The 26550-nt window shown below is 41.0% G+C and overlaps 2 protein-coding genes across 8 annotated transcripts in view; one reads left to right on the top strand and one right to left on the bottom strand.

Annotated features, from left to right (window-relative positions):
- LOC138918379 (mitochondrial ornithine transporter 1-like) overlaps window positions 1-26550 on the top strand; it is a 159502-nt gene that overhangs the window by 80107 nt on the left and 52845 nt on the right. For 2 of the 6 annotated variants that reach the window (XR_011427711.1, XM_070239641.1), the window contains one exon: window positions 8705-11352. The exons of 2 other annotated variants lie outside the window; for them this stretch is intronic. Coding sequence is in view for 2 of the 4 variants with exons in the window: in XM_070239641.1 (XP_070095742.1) it covers window positions 8705-8715 (11 nt within the window). In the remaining 2 variants the exon portion in view is untranslated. Of the gene's footprint in view, window positions 1-8704; window positions 11353-15754; window positions 18427-22800; window positions 26070-26550 lie in introns of those variants that run through there. 2 more of the 6 variants (XR_011427709.1, XM_070239640.1) reach the window with 2 other exon arrangements.
- Window positions 1-26550, bottom strand: part of LOC138918369 (phosphatidylinositol 3,4,5-trisphosphate 3-phosphatase TPTE2-like) — a 444167-nt gene that overhangs the window by 70083 nt on the left and 347534 nt on the right. For both annotated transcript variants that reach the window (XR_011427698.1, XM_070239621.1), the window contains 6 exons: window positions 23263-23310; window positions 22326-22379; window positions 16217-16264; window positions 15280-15333; window positions 9167-9214; window positions 8230-8283 (listed from right to left, as the gene is read on the bottom strand). Coding sequence is in view for 1 of the 2 variants with exons in the window: in XM_070239621.1 (XP_070095722.1) it covers window positions 8230-8283; window positions 9167-9214; window positions 15280-15333; window positions 16217-16264; window positions 22326-22379; window positions 23263-23310 (306 nt within the window). In the remaining variant the exon portion in view is untranslated. The remainder of the gene's footprint in view (window positions 1-8229; window positions 8284-9166; window positions 9215-15279; window positions 15334-16216; window positions 16265-22325; window positions 22380-23262; window positions 23311-26550) is intronic.

The following is a 26550-nucleotide window of genomic DNA, read 5'->3' on the forward strand; positions in this document are numbered from 1 at the left end:
TTGAATGTTTGGTAGAATTCACCAGGGAAGCCATTTGATCCTGGACTTTTGTTTTTGGGGAGGTTTTCGATTACTATTTCAATCTCCTTACTGGTGACTAGTCTATTCAAATTCTCTATTTCTTCTTGATCCAGTTTTGGAAGGTTGTATGATTCTAAGAATTTATCCATTTCTTCTAGATTACCCAATTTGTTGGCATATAGCTTTTCATAGTATTCTCTTATTACTTTTGTATTTCTATGACGTCCATTGTAATTTCTCCTTTTTCATTTCTGACTTTATTTATTTGAGCCTTCTCTCTTTTGTTCTTGGTGAGTCTAGCTAAAGGTGTCTCAATTTTGTTTATCTTTTCAAAGAACCAGCTCTTGGTTTCATTAATTTTTTCTGTTGTTTTTTACTCTCTATTTTATTTATTTCTTCTCTGATTGTTCTTATTTCCTTCCTTCTGCTGATTTTGGGCTTTGTTTCTTCTTCTTCTTCCAGTTCCTTTAGGTGCACTATTAGATTGTTTGTTTGGAATTTTTCTTGTTTGTTAAGGTAGGCCTGAATTGCCATGAACTTCCCTCTTAGAACCACTTTTGCTCTATCCCATAAATTTTGGCATGTCATATTTTCTTTTTCATTTGTCTCCAGGTATTTTTTTAATTTATCCTTTGATTTCTCCATTGACCCAATTGTTGTTCAGCAGCATTTTGTTTAATCTCCACATATTTGTGGCTTTTCTGATTTTCTTCCTGTAATTGATTTCTAGTTTCATTATCTTTGTGGTCAGGAAAGATGTTTGGTATTATTCTAATCTTCTTAAGTTAGTGAGACTTGTTTTTGGCCTAATATGTGATTGAGCCTGGAGAATGGTCCAGGAGCATTTGGAAAGAATGTGTATTCTGTGGTTTTGGGATGGAATGTTCTATATATATCCACTAAGTCCATCTGGTCTAATGTGTTGTTTAAGGCCAATGTTTCCTTATTGATCTTCTTTTTAGATGACCTATCCATTGGTGTAAGTGGAGTGTTCAAGTCTCCTACTATTATAGTGTTACTGTCTATTTCTCCTTTTTTGTCTGTTAATAATTGCTTTACATATATAGATGCTCCTATGTTGGGTACATAGATATTTACAAGTGTTACATCCTCTTCTTAGATTGTTCCCTTTATCATTATGTAGTGCCCTTTGTCTCTTGTTACAGTTTTTGTTTTAAAGTCTATTTTGTCTGATATGAGTATTGCTACCCCAGCTTTCTTTTCATTGCCATTTGCATGGAGTATCTTTTTACATCCTTTCACTTTCAATTTGTGGGTGTCTTTAGGTCTGAAGCTTGTCTCTTGTATGCAGTATATATATGGGTCTTGTTTTCTTTGTCCAATCAGCCAGCCTATGCCTTTTGGTTGGAGCATTTGGTCCATCGACACTTAAAGTAGCTATTGAAAAATATGTCTTTGTTGCCATTTTGTTACTTTTTTCTGGGTGTTTTAGTAGTTCTTCTCTGTGCCTTTCTTCTTCTCTTTTTCTCTTCCCTTGTGGTTTGATGGCTTTCTTTAGTAATATGTTTGACTCCCTTTCTCCTACTTACTCATATATTTATTACAGGTTTCTGGTTTGTGATTACCATGAAGTTCATGTATAGTAATCTACGTATACAGCAATCTATATTGAGTTGATAGTCTCTTTAATTTGACCTCTTTCTAACAGCTCTACTCTTTTACTCCCCTCCTCCCACATTTAATTTTTTGATATCATATCTAACCTCTTATTTTGTGTGAGTGTATCCATTCCCTCTTATCATTGAAATAGGTAATTTTAGTACTTTTGTCTTTTGACCTTCATATTATCTTAATAGGTGGTTGATCTGCTACCATTCCTGTATTTTTGCCTTTCGTAGTGATTTTATTGTGGTTTCTTTTTTTTGGATAATTTTCTTATTCTTATATGTGATCTTCTCTTTCCCACTTAAATAAGTACCTTCAGCAGTTCTTGTAGAACTGGTTTCTTGGTGATAAACTCCTGGTTTCTTGGTGATAAACTCCTTTAATTTGTGCTTGTCTGGGAAACTCTTTCTCTCTCCTTCCATTCTGAATGATAACCTTGTCAGGTAGAGTATTCTTGGCTGTAGGTTTTTTCCTTTCAGCACTTTAAATGTATTGTGCCACTCTCTTGTAGCCTTTAGGGTTTCAGCTGAGAAGTCAGCTGATAGCCTTATGGGCTTTCCTTTGCATGTCAGTCATTGCCTTTCAATTGCAGCTTTTAGGACTCTCTCTTTATCTTTAATTTTGGACATTTTAATTATAATGTGACTTGGTGTGGGCCTCTTTGGGTTTATCTTGTTTGGTGCTCTTCGTGCTTCATGTACTTGGATGTCTGTTGCCTTCCTTAGGTTAGGAAAGTTTTCAGTTATAAAATAAATTATTCAAGTAAATTCTCTACCCCTTTGTCTCTCTCTTCCTCTTCTGGGACACATATAATATGAATGTTAGTGCACTTGATCTTGTCCCGGAGTTCTCTTAGACTGTTCTCGTTCTTTTTCGCTTTTTCTTTTATCTGTTCAGCTTGGGCGATTTCCTCTAGTTTTTTGTCCAGCTCACTGATCCCTTTTTCTGTATCATCTACTCTACTATTGAGACCCTCTAGTGAATTTTTCATTTCCAGTATTGTATTCTTCATTTCTGATTGGTTCTTTTTTATATTTTCCAATTCTTTGTTGACGATCTCACTGTGTTCATCGAGTCTTCTCCCAAGATCAGTGAGCATCCTTACGAATTTTTGGTTGAACTCTTTGTCAAGTAGATTGCTTACTTCTCTTTCATTTCACTCTTTTTCTGGAGTTTTCTCCTGTTCCCTTGCTTGGAATGTATTCCTTTACCTCCTCATTTTGCCTCTTTGTGCTTATATCTATGCATTAGGTGACTGAGCTATGTCTCCTGATGTTGGAGAAGTGGCCTATGTAAAAGATACCTTCTGGGGCCTAGCAGTGTGCTTCTCTCTCGTCACTAGTCCAAATGTTCCAAGAGTGACCCCTGTGTAGGCTACTTGTGTCCTGCTACAGCAGGGCTGCTCTTACTGCAGGTACCCAGAGAATCTAGGCTTCCCCCCCCAACCCCGGCTGTCTATTTGTAAATTGGGTTTGAGGAGCCCCAGCACAGTTGGCAGCAAGGTCTAATAGCACGCTCCTGTTGCAGTTTTTCTGTTAAGTGAGTAGGCGTCCAGTGTGGCTGGTTGCTAGGCTCGGGAGCTTACAATTGCTGTAGGCCTCAGGCCTACAAGGCTGTGGTCAGCTCTCTCAGGATTGCAGCTGAGTGGGGATGGCCCCAGGCATGGGTGCTCCCAACTGTTTCAGGCTTTGGAAGGTAGGGCACATCCCCTATAAGGCTGTTTGACAAGCACAGGTCTTCTGCCACTTATAACCCCACCACACATACAGGTCCACACACACTGTCCACACAGTCCTGGCACATGCACACCTCCTGACCCCCTGAAGCAGACCCAGTCATCCCACTGCAGAGACCCCCCCCCACATTCTCCACCAACACCCTCAACACTCCACCTGCTCCTCATGCAGGCCCTGCCCCCAGAGGAGGACATACTTGCTTGCCTGCAGAAGATCAAGGCACCCAGTCGATGCAGCCAACAGGTAGCCTGAGGGCTTGCTCTTGCGTGGGACCAGTCCCTAGGGCAGGCTGCCTGCCCTGGCTGAGCAGGATTAAATCACACTCTAGTGGGTGTGGCAGACCTCTGGGCTAACAGGCCAGGGGATGAACCCCAATTGTCTCTGTGTCAGCACACTTGTACTTGTTCACAACAATGGCTGTGCCAATGCGTCGGTCTCTGGAGAGGCCTCATCTCTCACCAACATGCACCCAGAACTTACCAGCTGAGTCTCTTTTCATCAAAGGCCTGTGTACCTTTCTTTCTGGTGATTTTAGGTAGCTTTCTGAAACAGGTGGATTTGTGCATGTGCCCTTTAACAGTTAGGTCTTTCCGCTTATGTCCAATAGCTTTTCTAGGGGTATTCCCTGTTGTAGTTACTAGTCAGTGAAGGCAGATATTATGACACTTGTCTCATTTGCGCTGAGTCCTAAAGGTGCTTATAGCGGTATTGGACCCCTGCTCAGGTTCACACTCCTCCAGAGAAGGCTGTGTACCTTAGGGTTGCTCCCAGTCAGCTGGCTGTGAAGCTCTGTGGCTTGGGAAAGTGGCTTTTTTCTCTCCAGAAAGGAATTTTTGCTTCTTTCATTTAAGTCAGGAAAGTCGTTGGTTGTGGGGGTTCTTTTTAACCAGTTTTCAGTAATCTCTCTCAGGAGTAATTTTCCAAGAATAGCTATAGCTTCGTTTTCATCATGGGAGGAGGTGAGTTCAGAGTCTGCCTAAACTACCATATAGAAGATATCCTGTCTTTCTTTTCTTATGTGAGCCACCACCATAGCATGGCCACCAACGGACAAGTAGTGTACGTCTGTGCCTAGGATATGAACCATGGCTGCCAAAGTGGAGTGCACTGGAACTACAAGATCCATATTTTTAATTTCAAATACATCACCACCCCTCATATTAAACTTACTTAGAAAAACACACAGTAGGTCCTAGGTCTCAACAAAGGTGACTATATAATACAGCACCCAAGAGAGGACACTTCTGAGAGTGAAAAGGACACACTATTAATAATTATTCTGAGATAACAGCCACAGACTGAGATGGTCCCAAGCAAAACGTTCGCCCTTCTCTAATACAAGATGCCAGACAGAGTAGCCAACAGCAGAACAGAGAGCCTAGAAATAGATGCCCGTTAACATACGTCACCGTTCTTTGACAAAGGAGCACAGACCATACAATGGAGCAAAGACAGTCTTATCAACGAATGGTGCTGGAAGAACTGGACATCCACGTGCGAGACAATGAACGTGCACATGGACCTTTACACCTTTACAAAACGGAAATCAAAATGCATTATAGACCCACATGTCAAAAGCAAAACTCTAGAATTCCTAGAAGACAGTAACACGGAAGAAAACCGAGATGACCTCTTTAGAAACATGACTTTCTAGATGTGACAGCAAAATCAAGATCATGAAAGGAATAACCGATAAGCTGGACTTCATTAACATTTTAAACTGCTGCTCCACAAGACACAATGTCAAGAGGATAAAATCACAAGCCACAGACTGGGAGAAAATATTTGCAAAAGGCACAGTTGATAAAGGAATAACAAATATACAAATACGCAAAGAAATCTTAAAACTAAACAACAAGAACACGCACAACCAGATTAAAAAATGGGGCAAACAACTTAACAGACATCTGGCCAAAGAAGACATAAAAATGGCAACTAAGAGTACGAGACGATGCTCCACATCATATGGCTCCAGGGAAATGCAAATTGAACAACAATGAGATACCACTACACACCTGTTAGAATAGTCAAAACTATGGAACACTAACAACAGCAATTGCTGACAAGCATGTGGAGCAATGGAGACACTCATTCAGTATGGGTGGCAAGGCAAAACGGAACAGCCACTCTGGAAGGCAGTTTAGGGGTTTCTTACAAAACCAAGCATAACCCTTAACGTACGATCCAGCTTAACATACGCTCCTTGGTATTTACCCAAAGGAGTTCAAAACTTACACGCAGATGAAAACCTGCACACAAATGTTGATAGCAGCTTTACTCGTAATCGCCAAAAAGCGGAAGCAACCAAGATGTCCTGCACCAGATGAACGGATAAACAAACCGTGGTACATCTAGTCAACGGCATATTATTCAGCGCTAAAAAGCAACGAGCTATCAAGCTGTGAAAAGAAACCTTACATGCATGTTACTTTGTGAAAGAAGCCAATCTGAAAAGGTTGCATACTGTATGAGGCCAACTATATGACATTCTGGACGTGGCAAAATTGGGGCGACAGGAAGAGATCGGTGGTTGCCAGGAGTTGGCGGGGAGAAGGATGAATAGGCGGAGCACAAAGGATTTTTAGGGCAGTGAAAATACTCCATCGTTATGAAACTCTAATGACAGATTCATGTCATTCTACTTTTATCCAAACCCATAGAATGTATGACACCAAGAGTGAGTCGCAATGTAAACCATAAATCAGATAATATTCTATTATGGCTTTCATTTTCCAATTCTGGTAATCGTATTATGGTTACGGAAGTGAAAATTTTCTGATTTTGATCACTGTGCTGTGGTTAGGTGTCCCTGAAGGTAGAAAAATAAAACTGAAATATTCAGGAGTAAAGGGTATGTGGTCTGCATTTTCTCTCTAATGATTCAGGAATAGAGCCTAAGTGTGTAGGAAGGTGTGTGTCACGTGTGTGTCTATCAAACATCTTCTGCCTCAACTCACATAAAAATCAGGTCTAGATACAGGTATATTGAGAGAGAGAGCTCTTTCTATGTGTATATCTATATCTAAACGTATTTTCTTTCTCTCTCTCTCTTTCTATATATATCTATAGATCGATAAATAGATAGATAGATAGATTTATGTCTATATACCTACATACCCATATGATGGGAGTAACAAAGGAAATGTGACAAAATGTTAACAATTGGAAAAGTAAGTAAAGGGTATACTGGAGCTTTTGGAACCATTTGCGAGAAATTTCTGTATGTGTTGGAATATTGTTCAGTCTTAAAAAGAAATGAAATTCGGACACACGCTGCAACATGGATTGACTTTGAGGGCATTGTGCTAAATGAAATAACTAGTCACAAGAAGACAAATTTTGCATGATTCCACTGACATGACATACCTAGAGTAGTCAAACTCACAGAGACAGAAGGTAGAATGGTGGTTGCCAAGAGCTTGGGAAAGGGGCAACGGGGAGAGTAGTTTAATGTGTACAGAGTTTCAGTTTTGCAAGACGAGAAGAGTTCTGCAGGTTGGCTGCACAACAATATGAAGGTACCTAACGCTACAGAATGGCACACTTAAAAATGCTGAAGATGATCTATTTTAGGTTACATGCATTTACCACAATTTAGAAATCTGCGTAAGTTTCGAATTCTTACAATGGAAAAAGTGTTTCAAAAATAGCTCTCCTGGTGCTTGTTCTGGTGAAAATGAGATTGGGGAAAAAAGGAGATAGTACAAAAAAGCTGACGTTGCAAAACCAAAAATTTTCTGTCTCAACTCATCCTACATTCAACCTATTCTCCCAAGGAAACTTGAAAGTGCATTTAGAACAATGCCCCTTATTGAGTCTATGTCTTGATTTGCTCTGTCAACCTCCTGACTAAAGACTCAAAGGGCTATCTTCACTGGGTCTCTCCACACTCTGTCTGGAGTCGGCTCCCTGTTTTGTGGTCAGCTCTCACTCTTCTCAGCATTCACGTGGGAGAGGGAACATCGAGCTGCACAGACTCTCCAGCCCTTAAAAGCCCATATAGCGGCAGAGACAACATACCCTCTCCTCATCCCAGACATCACCCCTAAAGATGTCCACATACCTGGGAATGCACAGTCTAGGAGTGCATCTCTAGAAGAGCCTACCTCTCTAGAAAGCTACATTTGGTAGGTCTACGGTTCACGATTGGAGTTTGTATTGTTTGTAGAGCCTCAAGCATGACCCCTCATTGCCTTGCCAGTGCTACTAGGATTGAGCCAAAACCATTCAGCAGAGCCTACAATGCCCTTCAAAACCTGGCCCTGCCAGCCCTCATCCTTGTGGCGCACCTCTCTCCCCTCAATCCTGTTCTCCAGTCCTGACCTCCTTTTATTTCCTCCCAAGAGCCATATGCCTTCCAACACTGCTCAATGACGTCAGAAAAAGAAGTGAGAGGTATAAGGACTGGACAGGAAAAATGAAAATTATCGCTGTGTTCAGATGACATGACTAAGTACCCGGAAAATTTTTGTTCCATCTAATAAGCACTTAAATGGTATTTATTACGTGCCAGACATCGTCCTAAGTGTTTAACACTTATTTGGTCCTCATAACAAATCATCACGGAGCCTGGAGAGTTGTTCTATGTTAACGTAAACACCAAGAAATGCAACAACCTGTCATTTGAGATTTCCTACATGGGACAGTGATGTGACCAACTTATTTGAAGAAGGATTCTGTGAATCTAAGAATATGATAAACATGACTTAGCTCAGTGGATCCGAAATTTTAGAAAAGATCTTAGAATCATTGTCCAGAATACTCCGCATTCCCATGGATAATGCCGCGTCTGCATTTCACTCATTCTCTCTCTCTCTCTCTCTCTCTCTCTGAGTATATACGTCACCTTTTGTTGGTGGTTCCATCACAGATTACTTCTGTCAGTTCATCGGGGTCATTTCTAAAGAATTAAAAGCATATATGATCAGACTCCTAGTGACTTCATAGAGTTACACTCTTGTTTGCAATTAGTTACAAGTAGTCTTCAAGTGGTAAACTGGTTGAACCCTAAAAACTTATGTGGATGTTAGTTATTTGGAAACTAGTATTTTAATCTTCCCTAGAAATAGGGCTTTCTATAGTTGTAACGAAGATCTTCGGCCGGTCAAAAAGCCTAATGAATGAAGATATTGAAATACAATTCTTCACTACTGAACCTTACTCTCACGTGTAATTGCATCGAGGTTGAATTTAGCTCAAAATTCAACTCCAGGTTGTAGGTACACATTTCCCCAGCTCCTCCTAATTTCCTGATCCTCAACACCCTCCACCACATCCTGACCCTTCATGTATCATGTATGTCTTTTCTGTTCCTCATACAGGGTTCAGATGACTGCAGGTCTGAGGCACGGGCTCCCTCCAGTATGACGGTGGCTTGGCATTCGGGACACCAGCTTTAGATGGTGGCAGAGCTCTGGAGGCTGACGAAAGGAGCCGAGGTCTGTTTAGCTCCATTCTCTTCTGCTGAGAGCTCCACTGCTCCCTCTCCACTGCTACCGTCTCCTTGCTCCAAATAGGATTCTCTCCTCTCCTGGCCCACTCTAGCAGAGTCTTACACACAGGCATTCTGAGAGTTTCCTCAAAGCTTTGGCTACTACTTTCTAAGGCTCACAAACAAACCGTGAGTAAGAAGTCTCCCTCTTCTGACTCCTCCTTCCTTTGGCCACCTAGGCCCAACAGGAAAGAAAGTTACCTACAGAAGCTTATAGTCTCTTATGGAAACCTGTTGTTGCCATCGATGCCCCCCATACCTTTCACCACTCAGATCACTCATGTCAACTCACCCCATCTTGTCACTGTTGCCAGACGACATTCGGGAAGAATCCATAACCCTGCCATAGAGTAAAAACCATGTACAAAAAATAGAGTCAGACATTTTGGAAGATAATCAGGTTCTTTTTCCCAACAGAATTGCAGCACACAAAAAGTAAAGTCACGAGGAAACACGACAGAAACAAAAGCATCCGTTTCAGGGTCCAGCACTGGAACCTCTGACACAGTTTCCGGGTTCTGTATGTGCGTGTGTGCGTGTCTGTGTGTCCCTGTGTGTATCCACTGGAAAGAGAATGAAGGGAACAAGGGAGACATAGCATTCATGATTACACCTCCTTCCTTCTTCACCATTTTGTTTCTCCTTCATGCACTCTGGAATCAATTTGGGAAACGTGAGAGGGATCTGAGTGTGTCGGGATGGGGAGGTGCATCCAAGTAAGAGCTAACACAGAGATATAGATAGAAAGAGAATACACAAGAACAATGAACACACAGTGTCAGGGCCTAGTCCCTGGTTGTTATCTGGTAGGAAAGAAACAAGTAGGAAGGTCAACGATGACCAAATGATGATTAAAAGATTTTCTGACCTGCGTGAAGACCATGCGTTTACAATGATTCTTTTTCTTTTTCTTTTTCTCTACAGTCCTCTCAGAAAACGTTATCTGGTTATATTATCCAAAATCAAGACTTGTCACCTCAAAACTGGCTTGGGTAATCTTTTCTCTATTTATCTTTTTCTTCATCTACAAAATAAGACACTTGCAAAATGCACTTTGAGTCTGTCACCTTCACAGTATCATGCTAATATTCAGCATTGCACAAATATTATTGATTTTTGGACAGCCTGCACTCTTCACCAAATTCTTTCAAATTTCATTAACTCTGTATCTGGCAACAATATACATTAGTACGTATATCTTAAAGTTCAAATACACTTAAAGGTTCTCATCAAAGTAACACACCCTGATAATTTCCAGAGAAATCATGGGTTCCTATCAAGACGCCAAATGGTACGGCATGTTGCATCCTCCTCCCAAAACTTCAGAAGTCTAAGGAACTATGCATTCCCAGAAATAACAAGAGTGACAACCCTGGGAAATGACAGAGGCCTGAAGGCTGTCTCTTAATTGGTGGGTAGCCTGGGGTTAGGGGCAGTGGGTGGCAGCCTTGAGGGGCTCAGTGTGAGGGAAAATTTTAAGGACCGTTCTTGCCTCTCCCCTGAGTTGCTTGGAAGCGATCACTTTCCTTTCTCAGCAGAAACAAGTAGCAACCACCCAGATGTAGCTAGGATAAAATTAGAGTAGCATTAGGTTAGCTGATGAAAGCAGGGAAGGGCTGAACAATCCTTGATCCTTCACTCCTCCACCTCCTCCGTCTCCCAAGCCCCAGGTGACAACCTCAAATGCCTCCTCAAATGCCGCTTTCCCCAAGAGCTCAAAGGTGACAGATCCTGACCACAGGAGTTGAGTGGTCACAGTGTTTCACGGTTTCTGAGACTGTCTGCGCCTGGGGCCATCACCTGCCCTCATATTAAACTTACTTAGAAAAACACACCTTAGGTCCTAGGTCTCAACAAAGGTGACTATATAATACAGCACCCAAGAGAGGACACTTCTGAGAGTGAAAAGGACACACTATTAATAATTATTCTGAGATAACAGCCACAGACTGAGATGGTCCCAAGCAAAACGTTAGCCCTTCTCTAATACAAGATGCCAGACAGAGTAGCCAACAGCCACAAGGAATGAAAGCTCACAAGTCAAAACAATTACATACCTGAGGAGTACAACGACTGAAAAAGAAATACAACAAAGTGAGCAACATAGACCATTTGAAGTAGAACTACTGGAACATACTGGAACATGAGCATGACAAATACACTTAAAGATACAAGGGAAGATGTTAGTAGCACGAAGTGACAATGAGAAAGCATAAGGAAAACCTCATGAGGAAATAGGTGTAAAAGGACGATTGTTAAAGACTTAAGTCATGGGATAAATAGCAGTGTGGATACATGAGAACAGCAAATTATTTAGACATGGAAAATGACATTGAGAAACTCTCCCAGAAAACAGAATAAAACAATAAAGTGAGAGAATATTTGAAAGAACAGCAGTGTGATATGGTGGGTAAAAAAAGACATCTAACATCTGAAATAAATGAAATCCAAGACAACTAAGATGAAAAAAAAAGAAAACAGAGAAGATGAAATATTCAAAAACTAATGAAGATAAATTTCACAAAGTTAAAGAAGGAAGTAAAAAATTATCTGTAAAGGATCCATGGAAATGAAGAGAAAATTCTAAAAGCTTCCAAAAAGAGCAAAGAAAATAAGAACAGACTGACACGATCTCTCTCCAGAGCAAACAGAACACATCTTGTTTGAGAGCACACAAGTGACATTTATGAAAACAGACAACATATTTGGACATAAACAAAGCATTAATAACGTGCACGGGAGCAATATCATATAGATTTTCTCTGACCGTATCGCAACTGCAATAGCTTTTTAAAAGTCAACATAATACCAAAGAAGAAAAAAGTTGAAGGACTGACATGAGCCAATGTCAAAATTCACTATAAAGCTACAGCAATCAAGACAGTGTGGTACTGGTGAAAGAACAGACAAATGGACCAAAGGAGCAGAACAGAGAGCCTAGAAATAGATGCCCGTTAACATACTCCACCGTTCTTTGACAAAGGAGCACAGACCATACAATGGAGCAAAGACAGTCTTATCAACGAATGGTGCTGGAAGAACTGGACATCCACGTGCGAGACAATGAACGTGCACATGGACCTTTACACCTTTACAAAACGGAAATCAAAATGCATTATAGACCCACATGTCAAAAGCAAAACTCTAGAATTCCTAGAAGACAATAACACGGAAGAAAACCGAGATGACCTCTTTAGAAACATGACTTTCTAGATGTGACAGCAAAATCAAGATCATGAAAGGAATAACCGATAAGCTGGACTTCATTAACATTTTAAACTGCTGCTCCACAAGACACAATGTCAAGAGGATAAAATCACAAGCCACAGACTGGCAGAAAATATTTGCAAAAGGCACAGTTGATAAAGGAATAACAAATATACAGATACGCAAAGAAATCTTAAAACTAAACAACAAGAACACGCACAACCAGATTAAAAAATGGGGCAAACAACTTAACAGACATCTGGCCAAAGAAGACATAAAAATGGCAACTAAGAGTATGAGACGATGCTCCACATCATATGGCTCCAGGGAAATGCAAATTGAACAACAATGAGATACCACTACACACCTGTTAGAATAGTCAAAACTATGGAACACTAACAACAGCAATTGCTGACAAGCATGTGGAGCAATGGAGACACTCATTCAGTATGGGTGGCAAGGCAAAACGGAACAGCCACTCTGGAAGGCAGTTTAGGGGTTTCTTACAAAACCAAGCATAACCCTTAACGTACGATCCAGCTTAACATACGCTCCTTGGTATTTACCCAAAGGAGTTCAAAACTTACACGCAGATGAAAACCTGCACACAAATGTTGATAGCAGCTTTACTCGTAATCGCCAAAAAGCGGAAGCAACCAAGATGTCCTGCACCAGATGAACGGATAAACAAACCGTGGTACATCTAGTCAACGGCATATTATTCAGCGCTAAAAAGCAACGAGCTATCAAGCTGTGAAAAGAAACCTTACATGCATGTTACTTTGTGAAAGAAGCCAATCTGAAAAGGTTGCATACTGTATGAGGCCAACTATATGACATTCTGGACGTGGCAAAATTGGGGCGACAGGAAGAGATCGGTGGTTGCCAGGAGTTGGCGGGGAGAAGGATGAATAGGCGGAGCACAAAGGATTTTTAGGGCAGTGAAAATACTCCATCGTTATGAAACTCTAATGACAGATTCATGTCATTCTACTTTTATCCAAACCCATAGAATGTATGACACCAAGAGTGAGTCGCAATGTAAACCATAAATCAGATAATATTCTATTATGGCTTTCATTTTCCAATTCTGGTAATCGTATTATGGTTACGGAAGTGAAAATTTTCTGATTTTGATCACTGTGCTGTGGTTAGGTGTCCCTGAAGGTAGAAAAATAAAACTGAAATATTCAGGAGTAAAGGGTATGTGGTCTGCATTTTCTCTCTAATGATTCAGGAATAGAGCCTAAGTGTGTAGGAAGGTGTGTGTCACGTGTGTGTCTATCAAACATCTTCTGCCTCAACTCACATAAAAATCAGATCTAGATACAGGTATATTGAGAGAGAGAGCTCTTTCTAAGTGTATATCTATATCTAAACGTATTTTCTTTCTCTCTCTCTCTTTCTATATATATCTATAGATCGATAAATAGATAGATAGATAGATTTATGTCTATATACCTACATATCCATATGATGGGAGTAACAAAGGAAATGTGACAAAATGTTAACAATTGGAAAAGTAAGTAAAGGGTATACTGGAGCTTTTGGAACCATTTGCGAGAAATTTCTGTATGTGTTGGAATATTGTTCAGTCTTAAAAAGAAATGAAATTCGGACACACGCTGCAACATGGATTGACTTTGAGGGCATTGTGCTAAATGAAATAACTAGTCACAAGAAGACAAATTTTGCATGATTCCACTGACATGACATACCTAGAGTAGTCAAACTCACAGAGACAGAAGGTAGAATGGTGGTTGCCAAGAGCTTGGGAAAGGGGCAACGGGGAGAGTAGTTTAATGTGTACAGAGTTTCAGTTTTGCAAGACGAGAAGAGTTCTGCAGGTTGGCTGCACAACAATATGAAGGTACCTAACGCTACAGAATGGCACACTTAAAAATGCTGAAGATGATCTATTTTAGGTTACATGCATTTACCACAATTTAGAAATCTGCGTAAGTTTCGAATTCTTACAATGGAAAAAGTGTTTCAAAAATAGCTCTCCTGGTGCTTGTTCTGGTGAAAATGAGATTGGGGAAAAAAGGAGATAGTACAAAAAAGCTGACGTTGCAAAACCAAAAATTTTCTGTCTCAACTCATCCTACATTCAACCTATTCTCCCAAGGAAACTTGAAAGTGCATTTAGAACAATGCCCCTTATTGAGTCTATGTCTTGATTTGCTCTGTCAACCTCCTGACTAAAGACTCAAAGGGCTATCTTCACTGGGTCTCTCCACACTCTGTCTGGAGTCGGCTCCCTGTTTTGTGGTCAGCTCTCACTCTTCTCAGCATTCACGTGGGAGAGGGAACATCGAGCTGCACAGACTCTCCAGCCCTTAAAAGCCCATATAGCGGCAGAGACAACATACCCTCTCCTCATCCCAGACATCACCCCTAAAGATGTCCACATACCTGGGAATGCACAGTCTAGGAGTGCATCTCTAGAAGAGCCTACCTCTCTAGAAAGCTACATTTGGTAGGTCTACGGTTCACGATTGGAGTTTGTATTGTTTGTAGAGCCTCAAGCATGACCCCTCATTGCCTTGCCAGTGCTACTAGGATTGAGCCAAAACCATTCAGCAGAGCCTACAATGCCCTTCAAAACCTGGCCCTGCCAGCCCTCATCCTTGTGGCGCACCTCTCTCCCCTCAATCCTGTTCTCCAGTCCTGACCTCCTTTTATTTCCTCCCAAGAGCCATATGCCTTCCAACACTGCTCAATGACGTCAGAAAAAGAAGTGAGAGGTATAAGGACTGGACAGGAAAAATGAAAATTATCGCTGTGTTCAGATGACATGACTAAGTACCCGGAAAATTTTTGTTCCATCTAATAAGCACTTAAATGGTATTTATTACGTGCCAGACATCGTCCTAAGTGTTTAACACTTATTTGGTCCTCATAACAAATCATCACGGAGCCTGGAGAGTTGTTCTATGTTAACGTAAACACCAAGAAATGCAACAACCTGTCATTTGAGATTTCCTACATGGGACAGTGATGTGACCAACTTATTTGAAGAAGGATTCTGTGAATCTAAGAATATGATAAACATGACTTAGCTCAGTGGATCCGAAATTTTAGAAAAGATCTTAGAATCATTGTCCAGAATACTCCGCATTCCCATGGATAATGCCGCGTCTGCATTTCACTCATTCTCTCTCTCTCTCTCTCTCTCTCTCTGAGTATATACGTCACCTTTTGTTGGTGGTTCCATCACAGATTACTTCTGTCAGTTCATCGGGGTCATTTCTAAAGAATTAAAAGCATATATGATCAGACTCCTAGTGACTTCATAGAGTTACACTCTTGTTTGCAATTAGTTACAAGTAGTCTTCAAGTGGTAAACTGGTTGAACCCTAAAAACTTATGTGGATGTTAGTTATTTGGAAACTAGTATTTTAATCTTCCCTAGAAATAGGGCTTTCTATAGTTGTAACGAAGATCTTCGGCCGGTCAAAAAGCCTAATGAATGAAGATATTGAAATACAATTCTTCACTACTGAACCTTACTCTCACGTGTAATTGCATCGAGGTTGAATTTAGCTCAAAATTCAACTCCAGGTTGTAGGTACACATTTCCCCAGCTCCTCCTAATTTCCTGATCCTCAACACCCTCCACCACATCCTGACCCTTCATGTATCATGTATGTCTTTTCTGTTCCTCATACAGGGTTCAGATGACTGCAGGTCTGAGGCACGGGCTCCCTCCAGTATGACGGTGGCTTGGCATTCGGGACACCAGCTTTAGATGGTGGCAGAGCTCTGGAGGCTGACGAAAGGAGCCGAGGTCTGTTTAGCTCCATTCTCTTCTGCTGAGAGCTCCACTGCTCCCTCTCCACTGCTACCGTCTCCTTGCTCCAAATAGGATTCTCTCCTCTCCTGGCCCACTCTAGCAGAGTCTTACACACAGGCATTCTGAGAGTTTCCTCAAAGCTTTGGCTACTACTTTCTAAGGCTCACAAACAAACCGTGAGTAAGAAGTCTCCCTCTTCTGACTCCTCCTTCCTTTGGCCACCTAGGCCCAACAGGAAAGAAAGTTACCTACAGAAGCTTATAGTCTCTTATGGAAACCTGTTGTTGCCATCGATGCCCCCCATACCTTTCACCACTCAGATCACTCATGTCAACTCACCCCATCTTGTCACTGTTGCCAGACGACATTCGGGAAGAATCCATAACCCTGCCATAGAGTAAAAACCATGTACAAAAAATAGAGTCAGACATTTTGGAAGATAATCAGGTTCTTTTTCCCAACAGAATTGCAGCACACAAAAAGTAAAGTCACGAGGAAACACGACAGAAACAAAAGCATCCGTTTCAGGGTCCAGCACTGGAACCTCTGACACAGTTTCCGGGTTCTGTATGTGCGTGTGTGCGTGTCTGTGTGTCCCTGTGTGTATCCACTGGAAAGAGAATGAAGGGAACAAGGGAGACATAGCATTCATGATTACACCTCCTTCCTTCTTCACCATTTTGTTTCTCCTTCATGCACTCTGGAATCAATTTGGGAAACGTGAGAGGGATCTGAGTGTGTCGGGATGGGGAGGTGCATCCAAGTAAGAGCTAACACAGAGATATAGATAGAAAGAGAATACACAAGAACAATGAACACACAGTGTCAGGGCCTAGTCCCTGGTTGTTATCTGGTAGGAAAGAAACAAGTAGGAAGGTCAACGATGACCAAATGATGATTAAAAGATTTTCTGACCTGCGTGAAGACCATGCGTTTACAATGATTCTTTTTCTTTTTCTTTTTCTCTACAGTCCTCTCAGAAAACGTTATCTGGTTATATTATCCAAAATCAAGACTTGTCACCTCAAAACTGGCTTGGGTAATCTTTTCTCTATTTATCTTTTTCTTCATCTACAAAATAAGACACTTGCAAAATGCACTTTGAGTCTGTCACCTTCACAGTATCATGCTAATATTCAGCATTGCACAAATATTATTGATTTTTGGACAGCCTGCACTCTTCACCAAATTCTTTCAAATTTCATTAACTCTGTATCTGGCAACAATATACATTAGTACGTATATCTTAAAGTTCAAATACACTTAAAGGTTCTCATCAAAGTAACACACCCTGATAATTTCCAGAGAAATCATGGGTTCCTATCAAGACGCCAAATGGTACGGCATGTTGCATCCTCCTCCCAAAACTTCAGAAGTCTAAGGAACTATGCATTCCCAGAAATAACAAGAGTGACAACCCTGGGAAATGACAGAGGCCTGAAGGCTGTCTCTTAATTGGTGGGTAGCCTGGGGTTAGGGGCAGTGGGTGGCAGCCTTGAGGGGCTCAGTGTGAGGGAAAATTTTAAGGACCGTTCTTGCCTCTCCCCTGAGTTGCTTGGAAGCGATCACTTTCCTTTCTCAGCAGAAACAAGTAGCAACCACCCAGATGTAGCTAGGATAAAATTAGAGTAGCATTAGGTTAGCTGATGAAAGCAGGGAAGGGCTGAACAATCCTTGATCCTTCACTCCTCCACCTCCTCCGTCTCCCAAGCCCCAGGTGACAACCTCAAATGCCTCCTCAAATGCCGCTTTCCCCAAGAGCTCAAAGGTGACAGATCCTGACCACAGGAGTTGAGTGGTCACAGTGTTTCACGGTTTCTGAGACTGTCTGCGCCTGGGGCCATCACCTGCCCTCATATTAAACTTACTTAGAAAAACACACCTTAGGTCCTAGGTCTCAACAAAGGTGACTATATAATACAGCACCCAAGAGAGGACACTTCTGAGAGTGAAAAGGACACACTATTAATAATTATTCTGAGATAACAGCCACAGACTGAGATGGTCCCAAGCAAAACGTTAGCCCTTCTCTAATACAAGATGCCAGACAGAGTAGCCAACAGCCACAAGGAATGAAAGCTCACAAGTCAAAACAATTACATACCTGAGGAGTACAACGACTGAAAAAGAAATACAACAAAGTGAGCAACATAGACCATTTGAAGTAGAACTACTGGAACATACTGGAACATAAGCATGACAAATACACTTAAAGATACAAGGGAAGATGTTAGTAGCACGAAGTGACAATGAGAAAGCATAAGGAAAACCTCATGAGGAAATAGGTGTAAAAGGACGATTGTTAAAGACTTAAGTCATGGGATAAATAGCAGTGTGGATACATGAGAACAGCAAATTATTTAGACATGGAAAATGACATTGAGAAACTCTCCCAGAAAACAGAATAAAACAATAAAGTGAGAGAATATTTGAAAGAACAGCAGTGTGATATGGTGGGTAAAAAAAGACATCTAACATCTGAAATAAATGAAATCCAAGACATCTAAGATGAAAAAAAAAGAAAACAGAGAAGACGAAATATTCAAAAACTAATGAAGATAAATTTCACAAAGTTAAAGAAGGAAGTAAAAAATTATCTGTAAAGGATCCATGGAAATGAAGAGAAAATTCTAAAAGCTTCCAAAAAGAGCAAAGAAAATAAGAACAGACTGACACGATCTCTCTCCAGAGCAAACAGAACACATCTTGTTTGAGAGCACACAAGTGACATTTATGAAAACAGACAACATATTTGGACATAAACAAAGCATTAATAACGTGCACGGGAGCAATATCATATAGATTTTCTCTGACCGTATCGCAACTGCAATAGCTTTTTAAAAGTCAACATAATACCAAAGAAGAAAAAAGTTGAAGGACTGACATGAGCCAATGTCAAAATTCACTATAAAGCTACAGCAATCAAGACAGTGTGGTACTGGTGAAAGAACAGACAAATGGACCAAAGGAGCAGAACAGAGAGCCTAGAAATAGATGCCCGTTAACATACTCCACCGTTCTTTGACAAAGGAGCACAGACCATACAATGGAGCAAAGACAGTCTTATCAACGAATGGTGCTGGAAGAACTGGACATCCACGTGCGAGACAATGAACGTGCACATGGACCTTTACACCTTTACAAAACGGAAATCAAAATGCATTATAGACCCACATGTCAAAAGCAAAACTCTAGAATTCCTAGAAGACAATAACACGGAAGAAAACCGAGATGACCTCTTTAGAAACATGACTTTCTAGATGTGACAGCAAAATCAAGATCATGAAAGGAATAACCGATAAGCTGGACTTCATTAACATTTTAAACTGCTGCTCCACAAGACACAATGTCAAGAGGATAAAATCACAAGCCACAGACTGGGAGAAAATATTTGCAAAAGGCACAGTTGATAAAGGAATAACAAATATACAGATACGCAAAGAAATCTTAAAACTAAACAACAAGAACACGCACAACCAGATTAAAAAATGGGGCAAACAACTTAACAGACATCTGGCCAAAGAAGACATAAAAATGGCAACTAAGAGTACGAGACGATGCTCCACATCATATGGCTCCAGGGAAATGCAAATTGAACAACAATGAGATACCACTACACACCTGTTAGAATAGTCAAAACTATGGAACACTAACAACAGCAATTGCTGACAAGCATGTGGAGCAATGGAGACACTCATTCAGTATGGGTGGCAAGGCAAAACGGAACAGCCACTCTGGAAGGCAGTTTAGGGGTTTCTTACAAAACCAAGCATAACCCTTAACGTACGATCCAGCTTAACATACGCTCCTTGGTATTTACCCAAAGGAGTTCAAAACTTACACGCAGATGAAAACCTGCACACAAATGTTGATAGCAGCTTTACTCGTAATCGCCAAAAAGCGGAAGCAACCAAGATGTCCTGCACCAGATGAACGGATAAACAAACCGTGGTACATCTAGTCAACGGCATATTATTCAGCGCTAAAAAGCAACGAGCTATCAAGCTGTGAAAAGAAACCTTACATGCATGTTACTTTGTGAAAGAAGCCAATCTGAAAAGGTTGCATACTGTATGAGGCCAACTATATGACATTCTGGACGTGGCAAAATTGGGGCGACAGGAAGAGATCGGTGGTTGCCAGGAGTTGGCGGGGAGAAGGATGAATAGGCGGAGCACAAAGGATTTTTAGGGCAGTGAAAATACTCCATCGTTATGAAACTCTAATGACAGATTCATGTCATTCTACTTTTATCCAAACCCATAGAATGTATGACACCAAGAGTGAGTCGCAATGTAAACCATAAATCAGATAATATTCTATTATGGCTTTCATTTTCCAATTCTGGTAATCGTATTATGGTTACGGAAGTGAAAATTTTCTGATTTTGATCACTGTGCTGTGGTTAGGTGTCCCTGAAGGTAGAAAAATAAAACTGAAATATTCAGGAGTAAAGGGTATGTGGTCTGCATTTTCTCTCTAATGATTCAGGAATAGAGCCTAAGTGTGTAGGAAGGTGTGTGTCACGTGTGTGTCTATCAAACATCTTCTGCCTCAACTCACATTAAAATCAGGTCTAGATACAGGTATATTGAGAGAGAGAGCTCTTTCTATGTGTATATCTATATCTAAACGTATTTTCTTTCTCTCTCTCTCTTTCTATATATATCTATAGATCGATAAATAGATAGATAGATTTATGTCTATATACCTACATACCCATATGATGGGAGTAACAAAGGAAATGTGACAAAATGTTAACAATTGGAAAAGTAAGTAAAGGGTATACTGGAGCTTTTGGAACCATTTGCGAGAAATTTCTGTATGTGTTGGAATATTGTTCAGTCTTAAAAAGAAATGAAATTCGGACACATGCTGCAACATGGATTGACTTTGAGGGCATTGTGCTAAATGAAATAACTAGTCACAAGAAGACAAATTTTGCATGATTCCACTGACATGACATACCTAGAGTAGTCAAACTCACAGAGACAGAAGGTAGAATGGTGGTTGCCAAGAGCTTGGGAAAGGGGCAACGGGGAGAGTAGTTTAATGTGTACAGAGTTTCAGTTTTGCAAGACGAGAAGAGTTCTGCAGGTTGGCTGCACAACAATATGAAGGTACCTAACGCTACAGAATGGCACACTTAAAAATGCTGAAGATGATCTATTTTAGGTTACATGCATTTACCACAATTTAGAAATCTGCGTAAGTTTCGAATTCTTACAATGGAAAAAGTGTTTCAAAAATAGCTCTCCTGGTGCTTGTTCTGGTGAAAATGAGATTGGGGAAAAAAGGAGATAGTACAAAAAAGCTGACGTTGCAAAACCAAAAATTTTCTGTCTCAACTCATCCTACATTCAACCTATTCTCCCAAGGAAACTTGAAAGTGCATTTAGAACAATGCCCCTTATTGAGTCTATGTCTTGATTTGCTCTGTCAACCTCCTGACTAAAGACTCAAAGGGCTATCTTCACTGGGTCTCTCCACACTCTGTCTGGAGTCGGCTCCCTGTTTTGTGGTCAGCTCTCACTCTTCTCAGCATTCACGTGGGAGAGGGAACATCGAGCTGCACAGACTCTCCAGCCCTTAAAAGCCCATATAGCGGCAGAGACAACATACCCTCTCCTCATCCCAGACATCACCCCTAAAGATGTCCACATACCTGGGAATGCACAGTCTAGGAGTGCATCTCTAGAAGAGCCTACCTCTCTAGAAAGCTACATTTGGTAGGTCTACGGTTCACGATTGGAGTTTGTATTGTTTGTAGAGCCTCAAGCATGACCCCTCATTGCCTTGCCAGTGCTACTAGGATTGAGCCAAAACCATTCAGCAGAGCCTACAATGCCCTTCAAAACCTGGCCCTGCCAGCCCTCATCCTTGTGGCGCACCTCTCTCCCCTCAATCCTGTTCTCCAGTCCTGACCTCCTTTTATTTCCTCCCAAGAGCCATATGCCTTCCAACACTGCTCAATGACGTCAGAAAAAGAAGTGAGAGGTATAAGGACTGGACAGGAAAAATGAAAATTATCGCTGTGTTCAGATGACATGACTAAGTACCCGGAAAATTTTTGTTCCATCTAATAAGCACTTAAATGGTATTTATTACGTGCCAGACATCGTCCTAAGTGTTTAACACTTATTTGGTCCTCATAACAAATCATCACGGAGCCTGGAGAGTTGTTCTATGTTAACGTAAACACCAAGAAATGCAACAACCTGTCATTTGAGATTTCCTACATGGGACAGTGATGTGACCAACTTATTTGAAGAAGGATTCTGTGAATCTAAGAATATGATAAACATGACTTAGCTCAGTGGATCCGAAATTTTAGAAAAGATCTTAGAATCATTGTCCAGAATACTCCGCATTCCCATGGATAATGCCGCGTCTGCATTTCACTCATTCTCTCTCTCTCTCTCTCTCTCTCTCTGAGTATATACGTCACCTTTTGTTGGTGGTTCCATCACAGATTACTTCTGTCAGTTCATCGGGGTCATTTCTAAAGAATTAAAAGCATATATGATCAGACTCCTAGTGACTTCATAGAGTTACACTCTTGTTTGCAATTAGTTACAAGTAGTCTTCAAGTGGTAAACTGGTTGAACCCTAAAAACTTATGTGGATGTTAGTTATTTGGAAACTAGTATTTTAATCTTCCCTAGAAATAGGGCTTTCTATAGTTGTAACGAAGATCTTCGGCCGGTCAAAAAGCCTAATGAATGAAGATATTGAAATACAATTCTTCACTACTGAACCTTACTCTCACGTGTAATTGCATCGAGGTTGAATTTAGCTCAAAATTCAACTCCAGGTTGTAGGTACACATTTCCCCAGCTCCTCCTAATTTCCTGATCCTCAACACCCTCCACCACATCCTGACCCTTCATGTATCATGTATGTCTTTTCTGTTCCTCATACAGGGTTCAGATGACTGCAGGTCTGAGGCACGGGCTCCCTCCAGTATGACGGTGGCTTGGCATTCGGGACACCAGCTTTAGATGGTGGCAGAGCTCTGGAGGCTGACGAAAGGAGCCGAGGTCTGTTTAGCTCCATTCTCTTCTGCTGAGAGCTCCACTGCTCCCTCTCCACTGCTACCGTCTCCTTGCTCCAAATAGGATTCTCTCCTCTCCTGGCCCACTCTAGCAGAGTCTTACACACAGGCATTCTGAGAGTTTCCTCAAAGCTTTGGCTACTACTTTCTAAGGCTCACAAACAAACCGTGAGTAAGAAGTCTCCCTCTTATGACTCCTCCTTCCTTTGGCCACCTAGGCCCAACAGGAAAGAAAGTTACCTACAGAAGCTTATAGTCTCTTATGGAAACCTGTTGTTGCCATCGATGCCCCCCATACCTTTCACCACTCAGATCACTCATGTCAACTCACCCCATCTTGTCACTGTTGCCAGACGACATTCGGGAAGAATCCATAACCCTGCCATAGAGTAAAAACCATGTACAAAAAATAGAGTCAGACATTTTGGAAGATAATCAGGTTCTTTTTCCCAACAGAATTGCAGCACACAAAAAGTAAAGTCACGAGGAAACACGACAGAAACAAAAGCATCCGTTTCAGGGTCCAGCACTGGAACCTCTGACACAGTTTCCGGGTTCTGTATGTGCGTGTGTGCGTGTCTGTGTGTCCCTGTGTGTATCCACTGGAAAGAGAATGAAGGGAACAAGGGAGACATAGCATTCATGATTACACCTCCTTCCTTCTTCACCATTTTGTTTCTCCTTCATGCACTCTGGAATCAATTTGGGAAACGTGAGAGGGATCTGAGTGTGTCGGGATGGGGAGGTGCATCCAAGTAAGAGCTAACACAGAGATATAGATAGAAAGAGAATACACAAGAACAATGAACACACAGTGTCAGGGCCTAGTCCCTGGTTGTTATCTGGTAGGAAAGAAACAAGTAGGAAGGTCAACGATGACCAAATGATGATTAAAAGATTTTCTGACCTGCGTGAAGACCATGCGTTTACAATGATTCTTTTTCTTTTTCTTTTTCTCTACAGTCCTCTCAGAAAACGTTATCTGGTTATATTATCCAAAATCAAGACTTGTCACCTCAAAACTGGCTTGGGTAATCTTTTCTCTATTTATCTTTTTCTTCATCTACAAAATAAGACACTTGCAAAATGCACTTTGAGTCTGTCACCTTCACAGTATCATGCTAATATTCAGCATTGCACAAATATTATTGATTTTTGGACAGCCTGCACTCTTCACCAAATTCTTTCAAATTTCATTAACTCTGTATCTGGCAACAATATACATTAGTACGTATATCTTAAAGTTCAAATACACTTAAAGGTTCTCATCAAAGTAACACACCCTGATAATTTCCAGAGAAATCATGGGTTCCTATCAAGACGCCAAATGGTACGGCATGTTGCATCCTCCTCCCAAAACTTCAGAAGTCTAAGGAACTATGCATTCCCAGAAATAACAAGAGTGACAACCCTGGGAAATGACAGAGGCCTGAAGGCTGTCTCTTAATTGGTGGGTAGCCTGGGGTTAGGGGCAGTGGGTGGCAGCCTTGAGGGGCTCAGTGTGAGGGAAAATTTTAAGGACCGTTCTTGCCTCTCCCCTGAGTTGCTTGGAAGCGATCACTTTCCTTTCTCAGCAGAAACAAGTAGCAACCACCCAGATGTAGCTAGGATAAAATTAGAGTAGCATTAGGTTAGCTGATGAAAGCAGGGAAGGGCTGAACAATCCTTGATCCTTCACTCCTCCACCTCCTCCGTCTCCCAAGCCCCAGGTGACAACCTCAAATGCCTCCTCAAATGCCGCTTTCCCCAAGAGCTCAAAGGTGACAGATCCTGACCACAGGAGTTGAGTGGTCACAGTGTTTCACGGTTTCTGAGACTGTCTGCGCCTGGGGCCATCACCTGCCCTCATATTAAACTTACTTAGAAAAACACACCTTAGGTCCTAGGTCTCAACAAAGGTGACTATATAATACAGCACCCAAGAGAGGACACTTCTGAGAGTGAAAAGGACACACTATTAATAATTATTCTGAGATAACAGCCACAGACTGAGATGGTCCCAAGCAAAACGTTAGCCCTTCTCTAATACAAGATGCCAGACAGAGTAGCCAACAGCCACAAGGAATGAAAGCTCACAAGTCAAAACAATTACATACCTGAGGAGTACAACGACTGAAAAAGAAATACAACAAAGTGAGCAACATAGACCATTTGAAGTAGAACTACTGGAACATACTGGAACATAAGCATGACAAATACACTTAAAGATACAAGGGAAGATGTTAGTAGCACGAAGTGACAATGAGAAAGCATAAGGAAAACCTCATGAGGAAATAGGTGTAAAAGGACGATTGTTAAAGACTTAAGTCATGGGATAAATAGCAGTGTGGATACATGAGAACAGCAAATTATTTAGACATGGAAAATGACATTGAGAAACTCTCCCAGAAAACAGAATAAAACAATAAAGTGAGAGAATATTTGAAAGAACAGCAGTGTGATATGGTGGGTAAAAAAAGACATCTAACATCTGAAATAAATGAAATCCAAGACAACTAAGATGAAAAAAAAAGAAAACAGAGAAGACGAAATATTCAAAAACTAATGAAGATAAATTTCACAAAGTTAAAGAAGGAAGTAAAAAATTATCTGTAAAGGATCCATGGAAATGAAGAGAAAATTCTAAAAGCTTCCAAAAAGAGCAAAGAAAATAAGAACAGACTGACACGATCTCTCTCCAGAGCAAACAGAACACATCTTGTTTGAGAGCACACAAGTGACATTTATGAAAACAGACAACATATTTGGACATAAACAAAGCATTAATAACGTGCACGGGAGCAATATCATATAGATTTTCTCTGACCGTATCGCAACTGCAATAGCTTTTTAAAAGTCAACATAATACCAAAGAAGAAAAAAGTTGAAGGACTGACATGAGCCAATGTCAAAATTCACTATAAAGCTACAGCAATCAAGACAGTGTGGTACTGGTGAAAGAACAGACAAATGGACCAAAGGAGCAGAACAGAGAGCCTAGAAATAGATGCCCGTTAACATACTCCACCGTTCTTTGACAAAGGAGCACAGACCATACAATGGAGCAAAGACAGTCTTATCAACGAATGGTGCTGGAAGAACTGGACATCCACGTGCGAGACAATGAACGTGCACATGGACCTTTACACCTTTACAAAACGGAAATCAAAATGCATTATAGACCCACATGTCAAAAGCAAAACTCTAGAATTCCTAGAAGACAATAACACGGAAGAAAACCGAGATGACCTCTTTAGAAACATGACTTTCTAGATGTGACAGCAAAATCAAGATCATGAAAGGAATAACCGATAAGCTGGACTTCATTAACATTTTAAACTGCTGCTCCACAAGACACAATGTCAAGAGGATAAAATCACAAGCCACAGACTGGGAGAAAATATTTGCAAAAGGCACAGTTGATAAAGGAATAACAAATATACAGATACGCAAAGAAATCTTAAAACTAAACAACAAGAACACGCACAACCAGATTAAAAAATGGGGCAAACAACTTAACAGACATCTGGCCAAAGAAGACATAAAAATGGCAACTAAGAGTACGAGACGATGCTCCACATCATATGGCTCCAGGGAAATGCAAATTGAACAACAATGAGATACCACTACACACCTGTTA

Source organism: Equus caballus, chromosome 17 (assembly GCF_041296265.1).
Source record: "Equus caballus isolate H_3958 breed thoroughbred chromosome 17, TB-T2T, whole genome shotgun sequence".
NCBI classification, from domain to species: Eukaryota; Metazoa; Chordata; class Mammalia; order Perissodactyla; family Equidae; genus Equus; species Equus caballus.